At 39.0% G+C, this 12,020-nt stretch overlaps 1 protein-coding gene across 2 annotated transcripts in view; it reads right to left on the minus strand.

Annotated features, from left to right (window-relative positions):
* The window catches only part of LOC117427780 (transmembrane protein 132C-like), a 152,063-nt gene that overhangs the window by 8,890 nt on the left and 131,153 nt on the right, over positions 1-12,020 (minus strand). For both annotated transcript variants that reach the window (XM_058994619.1, XM_058994618.1), the window contains exons 5-6: positions 9,509-9,652; positions 1,759-1,964 (exon numbers count right to left, since the gene is read on the minus strand). In XM_058994619.1, the coding sequence (XP_058850602.1) occupies positions 1,759-1,964; positions 9,509-9,652 (350 nt within the window). The remainder of the gene's footprint in view (positions 1-1,758; positions 1,965-9,508; positions 9,653-12,020) is intronic.

Genomic DNA, 12,020 nt, shown 5'->3' on the forward strand with positions numbered 1-12,020 from the left:
GCACATCATCGTACTGCCTATTGTCATCTGGAGTTTTGGGGCCATTCACAAGGTCACACCTGCTCTACTCTGATAAATACCACACAGCAAAACCACACCACTTCCTCTTCTTTGTCTTTCCAAAGCAGAAATATCAGGTTAAACTCATACCCTCAAGATAACAGCATCAAGTAGCTTCCCCTTTGTCAATTGGAACAAGGACCACAATAAATTAGACACAGGTGTAGCATACTTTACAGCAGGAGCCTGTATACTCACTGACTGCCTGCCGAAAACACCTGGAATTTCTTTTTGCGTATTTTGTTTTGTGCAGTAAGGTTTTTGCCATGCGAGTTCCTTGCCACAGTTGGCCACCTGATTGTACTATGTTACATTAAAAAATCACAAATCGAAGAAACCAGTTGGGTGTACAGTAAAGCCACATTTCATGAGCACCTGTAACACAGGTGGTCCGCAAGCCCCAAATTGTTCAATAGCAGCCGTGACTTAAGCGTGTGCCTTTATGTCTGCTGCATGATTAAGAGATTTGAGGCAGGCAAAAATAAAACATATTTTTACCGAACAAGTGGCATCAATTTGTGTTCATTTTATAATGCCTTACTCCCACTGTTTTGAAATGAAAAAAAAGAAGCCCAGCACAGTAGGCAAGCCACAAGTACTTTATATTCTGTGCATGCTTGAGCTAGTTAATGGATCTTAAGCAGTAATCCGCAATGCTGAGCTTTTTTAGTTGGATTTGAAGGCAACTGGTACGACTCGGCAGCTAACGGAGTCTGGACTGCATCAGTGCAAACCTATTTATCTCTCTGGGACATATGGGGTCTATTTTACTGATCTAAATAGTGCTGGATCTAAATACCACCGACTTTAATTCTATCCAGCTTGTGTTTTCCACCTGGGGGGATTTATTTACTCATGTATTTTTATTTACACTACTGCACACAATAACATCTAGTGAAATGTGGTCAAGTGTATAGATGTTTATCGATGTTTATTGATAAAGATCTGCCTCTATTTAGATAATTGCATCCGTGTAAGATTGCACCCTTGTAACTTGCACTGTCGCTGATATAATTTGTGCCAGCTGTTATTTGTAAAACTGTATACTGTATGCGGTACATTGTGCGTGTGCTTTTCTACTTTGTCTGGTTGCTATGTCAAATTGCAAATGGAAGGAGATACCGAACAGTCTCCTGTGTCTCCTGCACAGTATGTATCCCTCCCTGTAATATATTTGTTTAACACAATGACAATAGCTATGGTATATTTATTCACATGCTCACGGTCTTTAATCAATTGGGGAATGCAGTCCAGCTCGTTCCATACATAGTATTCACAAGTGTCTTGCATTAACTCAGAAAAAAATGTCAGCTGAATGTCATTCCCCCAATATGGTATATATGTAAAAGGTACCCATTGCACACAGTCCTTTTTATGTTGGAAAAAAAAAACATATTGAAGGATTATTTACAGTACAAGAGAACAAAACAGCATCCTTTATCACTTTAACACAGAATGTGTCAGCCTGTGGGTTCTGTTACACCTGACTGATTCAGTGATGTAAGCCCAGAGTCACAATGTAACAGAATTGATAAAATACAGAACGCTGCAATCTTTTTTTTTTCTTTTTCTGCAGTTTACAAGGAATCTTTAAAAAACGAGCAAACAACACAGTTTACAAATGATGATATCTGTCTGCATGCTAACCTGGCTGTATTCATTCTTGAATGCTTATATGGAAAGGTACAAACAACCCACCTTTTACTGGACGGGCCGGGGACCCTCCAGCCTTTGATCTGGCTGAGCTCGGTGTCAGACACCTCTATCTGCAGGGGGAGCCGAGGGATCCACACAGTCATTTCCAGCTGGGCGCTCAGGTACTCGTAGGTGAAATTCACCGCCATCTTCACCTTCCCCTTCATCTCCTTCCCGTTCACATAGACATAGTCACACCTGTCTGACACCTGGTGCAGGGAGGAGAGAACGCACTCAGTAACATGCACAGAAAGAGTCTACTTGAGGAATACACTCAGGCTACAACATGTAACCAAACCATATGGACTGATGAAACCTGCAAAAAGACAAGGACAGGGTAAAACAAATAATATTGTCCATCCTAGAAAAATGTCCCCACTTTATGAAATGCTGCTGGGTTCGTTCTGTATATAGATGCTGAAGGGTGATTAGTTTGTTCAAGTACTCCCCCCCCCCCCCCCCCCCTTATTTATGGTCTTTTATCAATCGTAGCTGCAACTGCAACTTGAAACAGTAATATTAGGTAATTATACTGTAACTAATCACATCAGAAACAATCTCATGCCAATAAAAATTTTTAAAAATCCCCAGAGTTGAAAGACAGCCTACTGTGCTGGCCATGAACAGTCTTGTTGCTCCACACACGCTCTCCACATAAACAGACATCAGTAAGATTACTGGAACAACAAAGCCACTTTCAACCAAATGAGGACTACATTCAATGCAATACTGTTTAACAAAGCTTGCATGACATTGTATTGACCTTTTGGAGTTTTGCCATTTTTACAGTGAGGTACCTACTGTAGAGTAATGTAATGATTTGCCAATTCTTACCAAGTTGTGGAGATAGTGCCACAAAAGACCAACACTCAATTATGATGTTCCGTAATGCGGAAAGGAAGTTAAGGTGCCTTTTGCAGTATTTAGTTTAACAATTTACTAAAAAGTGAGCTGACAGGAGCAAGGCGAGAGGTTTTATTTTGAAACAGGAATCACGTCAGCAGACCTCCAGATTGGAAGTACATTGCCCCACGGCTAACAAGCTGCTCTACAGATGGGCTTTGGTAGGAACAAGGTCTTCACTGATGATGAAGATACACAAGTAAATCAGAAACCATCTGCTCTGAGAAATACAATTAAGAGACACTCATCATTTGAGAAACAATACCAAGATCCAAAATACATGCTTGAAAGACATTGGCTGGTTGGATTAGGTTCTACCTAAAACTGGACACATGTTTGGACTAAAAACAAATAGTTGACCAAAATGGTAAAGAGGCTTTTATTCATATAAATAACACATTTTAAAGACAATATCTGTTTGATGCCATTGCAGAGACATGTGGTCTCAAGGAAGTACTGGGTCTTTTTACTGGAGTCCCTTTATTCTGTCCCCATTCCTTATTGGTGGTTTCTGATGTCACCACTTTCCATATGCCATGAGTAGTCTTGGAATTCTGCAATGCCTGAAAATAAACATTTCAATATACCACAAACAATAATTTGAAGTATACCAGGAGTCTTGCCAACAAAAGAAACTGAAGCTTTTGAAGCCTTGGGCAGTTTATCTTTCCCCCTGGGTGCCTGAAATAACTTTTTCCTCCAGTCCCTAAAGCTGCACTGGGGTATGAAATTGGCCTTGAATTTCGTAAAGATTGAAATATAGACTTGAGTTCAGTTCATAACTGTCATCGTGAATCCTTGTTGCTGGTGGTGTGTTGATTCCTACTAACTCGACTACCCTTCGTAAAGTTCACCGATAAGTGCACTTTGAGTTTACTGACCTCTGAATTGCCAAGGGGGATGGGACAGCCGCTTGCTGTGTTTTAATAATTCTTATTTTATTGCTTTTTAATATACAATCTGATAACAATAATTTTTTCAGTTCATCTGCCTGCATGCAATCAATACATATTAAAGTATATCACAATGGTTCACAAATGCCACAATCAATAGATACATATTCAAGTCTGATATGCTCCTGGTATTAAATAAGTTGGAACAAGGAAAAAGTCGTCACAGTAAAATGATACAATAACTTTGGGTAGCTCACATACAAATACATATAGGTACAGTATATTGATATCATTTAGTTACAATCCATATCCATGAGAAAATGTAATATTACTATTGATATTATTCCAGGATGATGCAATTATATCTTTAATATTACTGTATGACACATTCTCGTTAAACAATTTGTATAATTTGGATACAACGCCATGGGAATTCAATGGATTTAACACACACCTTTCCAGTTCAGTCAGATTAGGACAGCGAAGTTGAGGGATTAGGTTGGCTAAAGATTTTTTGACATGGTTGTAAATTCCAGTTTCTCCAGTTGGAATATGGCATCTATCCTATAGAGATCTCAAAGAAGGGAATACATTTTCTTCAAACAAATCGTCCACCTTATTGACTTGTGCATTAATCCAAGTGAGGTTAAATAAAGGTTTCTTATTATACAAAATGTTTGGGTTATTCCAGAGTCCAGAACTGAAATAAATAGTTTTAAAGTCATTTAAAAGAAGGGCTGATCTTTTCAAAATGTTGACCGCAAATGTAAAGATAAAGTTATTCTTTAGAGTGGGTGTAGGGCCATGTAACAATAAGTCTTTTAAACTATAGGGGGAGGCAATATTTTCAGCAATTTTAACCCAAATTGGGGGATTGCCTGATTTTACAAACCAATCTCTAAGAGGCCTAAATTGATAAGATCAATAATACCAGTAGGGATTGGGAATATTCACACCTCCTCTAAGGACGAGCGCTTTCTAATGGGAAAGACGCCACTCACAGTTCAGACATCATTGTACAGCAGCAGCTGACAGATCCAGTTTCCATTCTCAATGTTCACTGATCAGCTGGGCTTTGATCTGGAGGTTATCTTGGTATGGTTATATCCTGTTGTGAACTGTCTATCCTTTCCCATAAAGACTGCACAGCAAGAAGGATATACCCACACAAACACACACCTCCCAATCTATCTTTTTTTCATGGAGTAACAGCAGACAGACAGATATAGTAATCATCAATGTGGACCTGCTTTATCAAGATATCAGAAAGACATTACTGCAAGTAGATTTGTAGAAAGTATGTTCTACTTATTCTTGACCTGTAATACTGTAAGTGGTACAGGCTAACCTTCCAGTGTTTTTTTCTGGTGACAGTGAAAATATTTCTCTAATCTTACATTCAGAAACTATTTGTAATTTCAAAGTTATTCACAAAAGAGCACATTCTTAAAGCATTACAAAACATTTGGCCAAATTCAATAAGCATTTACTCCCACGCAAAGTCACAGAGCCATAATAAAAAAAAACTGTGACGTTGTTTCTTTTTATAATAACTTATCTCTTTGCAGAGTCTATTTTATAATAATTCATTTTTTAATAAAAAAAACAGATAGATGGATGCATGTACTGAGTTCGCTGAGAATTTCTGGGCATAAGTTTTCTAGATGTTGGCATTTTTAAAGTTGGTGGGTATAACACAAAACTAGGTGATTTTTACCTGAGTGTCAATAACACCTTGATGGTGTAATCATAAAGGTATAATCCAATCTGTATCATCAACTAGAAAACCTTCACAAAGACTATTCTGGCTAGTACAGCTGAGCCTTTGAGAAGACATGATATTCAAAAGAATTATTGTTCCAGTGTGATGGCCTTATCTATTCAGAATACATGCTAAGATAACTTAATGCAGAAGAACAAACAATTACCAGAGATCTACATTATAACCAACTTCCAATGCACCTTTGAAGCATAGTCTGTTTTTTTCTAGCCATACAGGAGCACCATTAAGAATATTGCAATTCACAGGCACAGATCATTGACTCTCACAGTCACAAGAAGGGGGTCTTCGGCTTTGATAAAAGCACAAGACAGGATAGGAAGGGTAAGACTCCACTTTGAGTTATAAAGTCACATCCCTTAAGGTATCATCTCTCACATCATATTAAATCAGGCACAATTAATAACTTACTGAAGACACTACTGCTGTATCCAGAGCAGCACTGGAAATTAATGACACATCAGACAAATGCAATCGACAAATGATGCGAGAGATGGGATTATAAAGCATGAAGATGGTCCTGTCTATGTGCTGAATGTAGAGTCAGGTTGACAGGAGCAATAAACCAGTCCACAGACCACATGATATGAACTAAACTCTTCATTCTTAGTCTGACACTTATTGCACAGTTTGAAGATGGTCAAAGCATTTTGAAATTCTCAACACAGTTGTGCTTTTGCAAACACTTTGCACATTAGTGAAAAACACACTGCCTGACTACTGTATAAGGACCTGTCTACCCAATTGGATTTGGCATCGCCCTGAATTCGAGATGCAAATTAGGTTCATCATCTGGTGTGTCATGTGATCCCTGCAACACTATAAAGCTGTCATTGTTTAAATAAGCATCATTGTGGATCAAGTCCACCTAACAATGCTGCTCTTGTAGCCTGATGGTGATGGATGCTTTCAAGAAGATAATACACCAAGTTCCCGTGCCAGAATTGTGTATGAATGGGTTGAGGAGCATGACTGACATTGTAGGCATCTTCCATGGCCAACACAATCCCATTTAGAGCACCCTTGTGCAGTTTACCAGGGTAATCTTGCATGATATTTCTGCTTTTTAGCATGTATATGTGCTTTACCATGCTTGCATTTACTTTATTTTCTAGTCTTTTTTACGTGGTATATTGCAGTAAGCAATATGAAGAAGATTGTTCCTCCATCCCACCTGCTATTCGACAGAGTAATAATTATATTAATAATTAAGTGCCACTTCTATATGGCAGTCATTAAGTTTGCTTCTTTTGAAGGGAGAGGGAGCAGCAGAGGACACATGTATGTAGTCTGTACCATGTATGTAGAGGGGAAATGAAAAAGAAATTAAGAAACCTTTCAAAGAAATGGGAGTCACTTAAAATCTAAATGTAGTAAACCAGCAAAAAAGGACTAATTGAAGAAGCAACAAATCACTATTCAAATTAGGATTTAACCTTAATAGAAAAAAAAGTGGGACAAGATATCAGACTGGTCCTTTTTTAATCTTTCAGTCTTCTACCTTAATTTTCTTGCTTAAGCCCTTAATCAATTCCTTCATGATAGCCTTTTAGTCTTCATTCAAGTTAACAAGACCCATCACTGTCTCTATCTCGCCATTGTGAGCTGATAAAAAAAGACCCCGGCTGGGTTGAAAGCAGCAGAAAAGAAGCTGAGGCTTGCGCAAAGAAAATTGTTCTGGGCTGTCGTCCAACTTTAGCAGCCTCTTCCCTTAATTGCTCTCTCGTGTGAGCGGTGTTTAGGTCAATCAGAATGTACACAGCATGCAGAGCTGACTTCCTTGGAGATTGGAGGAATTACCATACACTGGACAGTAATACAGCAGGCACGAGTCACGAAGCATCATTCCTCAGTGTTCACTGGAGTAAATGCGCTCATCATTCCACCCTGAATAAGCAGACCCTGGTATAATGGATCCAATTGGAATGTCAAGAACCTCTGATGTGTGCACGAGTTTCTCAGTCTCAGAGCTTATCTTGCAAAAGAGTCTAACCGAGGCACCTGACTCAAAAGCACCACATTCATTCATTCACAGCTATCCAGACGTCCACCAGGGGCCTTTCAATAGTGCAATCTGGTGTGATTTCCCTTTCAGACATAGGAAAATGAAGCCAGTGGTGCCGCTAGCCTTGTGAGCATTGCAACTGACATGACAACTATCTGCGGGCCCTTTATTGAAGCGAGTGCAAAAGCAAAGGAATAAAACAACCAATGAACAGGAATGATCAATTGCACAACTGTTGCACAATTACCAGGTTTCAATGACATTTTAATGAAGTCAGGTCGGCTCAAAATAAATACATTACTCTGAAAGGTGAGTGCTGTCTTAAAACAATTAACCCTATTTATATTGTTTAAATGATTTGATTCCTCTTTAAAAAGACAGAGAACCTTCTGTGCAAATTAGGTATACATGCAAAAATTTACTGTACTGTACAGCAGATTTAACATCATGTAATCAAATAAACTACAAAATGATATCAGAAAAGTCTACCGGAAACCATAATAGTAGTACGGAATTTCATGTTAGACTTTGAAATATCACATTTTTAATGTGATATTTCAAAGTCTAAAGCAGGATGTAATTCAATATGTTAACGTAACATTATTCAGCAGGTTTCATTCGACTTTATGGAGCAAAATCTGTTAATTCTATAGGGTAATGCAAAACATTAGGCCATAGCTATACACTTCGCAGGAAATACTTCCAAGAAATGCTCTCACAATAATGATTCTGTTCATTAGTCTAAAAATGACAGGACTTTTTTTGTGCCTAAACTGATTTCCAAATAATGAATACATTATGAGCAGGAGCAATTAATTATTCAGGCTAAACGTCATCTGTTGTTGGTTTAACAGCCCCTCTGCCACCCCAAAGAGATTATGTGGGTTTACATCTTGCGACCAACAAGATTTCTGTGTGAGTATTTATTCATGTATTCATTTCCTTATTCACATTGCTGAGTGATGTCTCTCCAAGTCTCTCCCTGATTTGACACACAATTCAGGCTTCCCTGCTGTGTGGGATTGCTTCAGTAGTGATTTGGTTGAGAGAGACTCTACAGGAAAGATTAAGGCAAAGAAAAAGAACATTTTTACAGTATAAGGCATCTCTGTTGTGCACAATACCAGGAGGAGGAGTAACAGGTCATGGCATTCAGTCAAATAGAAAAAGGCTCACTGACTTCCCAAACTAAAAATGGCAAATCAAATATTTTCCTGTAAACTCCAATAAAAATAATCTTCTTGGACCTTGTCTTTCGAGTTTGCCTTTAGCTGCTTGACGGTTGCACTCATCTGTTCCGTACAGTAGTAGGTAATCCTTGAGTTTGATATAAAAAAAAAATTGCCATCCAGTGCTGCAGTTATTAAAAACATGTTTTTTAACAATAAATACAACATGGTTATGAGATCACATATTTCTGCTCTTAAGTATATAGACTGTAGAAACTCCTGAACACAGATGCATGGAGTGCACACAACCAATTAAATAGGTCTGGCCTCTATTAGCAGTGTATGTTACAACTGGTCAATCTGTGTCCTGCTGATTCTGGGACCATCTTTTACCTGCCGTTGAAACAGTCAGACCCCCCCAGGATTAAGGACTAAGAGGCATCATACCTGCTTTTCCCCCCTGACGAAGCAGCAAGCCCTGAATGGATAACTTCTTACCCTCCTTATTCCCAGGCTTCCCAATAAGACCGAAAGACTGAAGATATGCAAAAGACTCCTTGGCTCACTGATTTGCTAATTCATCTTCAAGATCTCCTGCTGTATACAGAGTCCCCAGGCTACAACAGCTTGAGATGCTTATCTTCCTTTGTAGGTCCCTCTGGTTATTTTTTATAGTACTAAAACTGTTCATATACCTTTCAGAAAACATTTAGGACTTGTGAAATCTACACACAATACAGTATGTACAGTACTTGTTCTTGTCAGTTTTGAAGCTACCACAAAAGAAAATATTTTCACCTATAAATCATAACTTGCAACAATCAGAAAATCTCCACTAACACTAAAAGAAGAAACTACTGATTAGATTAACAAAAGCTTCAACGAGTTATGGTATGATGGAATAATCTTATCCTTGCACCCTAGGTTTTTGTCCCCCAGGTTAAAACAATAATCAAGATTGAACTCCTTTTACTACCCCAAAGTGTGTAGCAAATATACCAACCTTTACCACGTCCTCGTCCTCCGACTGGCACTTGACGAAGTCGGACACGTCTGTCACGGTGCTGTCCTCTCCGACTGTCACCACCTTCACAGGGACAGCCACTGTCTTCCCAGTCAGCACTGCTGTGTTCAGGATCTCTGTGTCCTGTGGGGCACAAACAGTCACAATGACATTCACAGCTCTCTCAGCTTCCCAGTTTCCCAGTAGCGTCTTAATCTATAGCATGTAAACTCTCTCTGCCATTTAATTTTTACTGCAATTTCAAATCATGATATCGACTTTCAGATAAACAAACGTCACAAAGGATCCCATTACCAGCACGGCGACAGCTGCCTCAATCAGAGCCGTAAGACTGATTCTGTTAAAGTCAAACTCAAAGTGGATGCAGCAGTTTGATATTTGAGTTTGAGGGAGGCATAGTGTTAAAAAGTCCTGTTGCCAGGAAACCAAATACTGTAATCCCATACAACAGTCGTAGGTTTAATATCTACAGTATCTCTTGGCATCAACACTTATTGTGTGTTTTACCTGTTCTGCTTTATTTACATCATTAAAATGGTCACATTCACTGTGTGTATTAAACAGAGTACTCATACGTACCCAGTAACAAAATTGAAATGCAGTCTCCTACTTATGGTCTGGTTATATTGCTTTCAGTTTGTGAGAAGTGCATTGCCTGCCGCCCTGTCAGTGACAGCTTGACAACAGTCAGGTCACCGTCTGAAGCCAAATGGAGGAGCCACAGTAGAACAACGGAGTGGTATAATGCCCTTGAAACAGACAGGTCCATTACCCTACTCATTAAGCCATGAGTTATCATTGGAGAGCACCGGGCATGGCAAATGAAGAAATCACTACAAACAGAACCTTGTTGTCCTGAATAAACAAGCAAACATGCACCCGTTCAATAGAGCCAGTCTTCCGCTGTCCATTAAAACATGTTAATAGTGTAATGCAATATCCTGGAAACAGATGAGCATGCAGTTTAGTTAATAATCATGATCCCTCGTCATCCATTAAGAGTAGGACAACAGCCACTGTCATCCTCGCCAACTAACAACACACACAGGACCACTCAATAGATCCCTCTGCTCCTCAGAGCATATTATGAGAATGAAAGTAGTTTGTCAATTTCTGCTACCGCTAAATAAAAGTAGAAGGAAATTGCTTTTTTATCTTTAAAGTTTGTATTTGTTTAGCTTGTTTTCAGGGGTGCCCTGTTGTCAGGCTTCAAACTTTCTGAGCATAAAACGTCATACATTTTTACAATGACTGTAGCATCAGCTGGCTAGCTATCCAAACATGCCACTGCAGTATAGGGACACAGCTTCCAATTAGAATTACGCATAACAGACAATTAAGACAATTAAGCCGGCATGATTAAGTCCCCATCGTCTTGGAAAGCAACGCAGGATTGTTCAATTACCTGGCCCATTCTGTTCACTAGCATTTCATTTTAATTAAACAGTTAAGTAGGCAAAGCCTCTGTTATATTCTATACACATTGCCGAATACCCCATTCCACACTACTTAAGTAATGTGCAACCAACACACGTTGAAACCAAGCGATTACCATTCATTTCAATTATGTATTATCCCCTGCTTGCATCTTAAGAATGGCTTGGCTTCCTTTGGTGTGTTATAATCTGAGGGTACATGACGGCTGTCTGTCTGTTTAGTACAGATTTCTGACAATTATATACACAGAAGTTGAGTCACTTTTGCTGTTTTACTCTATTGTTCTGTACTTTTCTTGTTTTTGTATAGGGTGCTGTATTGGTTCCCGGTATGCATTGTCCGAGTGACATGTTATAAAGGCATGTACTACTGATCCACTAACGGAGCCTGGCTCTAGTAAATGCTTTTGGAACCGTTGCTATGTTTTATACTGAAAGAGGGATAGCCATACTGCATCTGCATCATTGCTTTTCAGATTTACATTTATATAGGAGGCTGTGTGGTCCTGTGGTTAAAGAAATGGGCTTGTAACCAGGAGGTCCCCGGTTCAAATCCCACCTGTGCTCCGTCTTTTGGGTGAGACGTAATTGTAAGTGACTCTGCAGCTGCTGCATAGTTCACACACCCTAGTCTCTGTAAGTCGCATTGGCTAAATGCGTCTGCTAAATAAACAAATAATAATAATAATACAGTAGCAAGATCCAAACAACATGGAATGAGAGAAAGGAAGCTGTAGTTGATTTCAAACTTTTAAACAGCTTGGTAAGAGGGAGCTTTTCATTGCTGTTTGAAATTCACTTCTGTAACTGCTAAGCTAGTATCCACACACTGTTGCTTGGGTGTTAAGGTCAATCATATCTCAAGTTTTAAACACTAGAAAGAAATATATGCAAAAAAAGTTACCACAAGAAGAGTGACAAGGTTAGGATTACTGTAGAAATGTGTTTCTGAAGTGGCTAATTCCCTTTGCAGAGTTTAAGCTGAAGACATGAGGATCTTTAGAGGCTGTGCGTAATTAATGTTCCCTCACGTCCTTTATCACATGACCCTGGCT

Source organism: Acipenser ruthenus, chromosome 21 (assembly GCF_902713425.1).
Source record: "Acipenser ruthenus chromosome 21, fAciRut3.2 maternal haplotype, whole genome shotgun sequence".
NCBI classification, from domain to species: Eukaryota; Metazoa; Chordata; class Actinopteri; order Acipenseriformes; family Acipenseridae; genus Acipenser; species Acipenser ruthenus.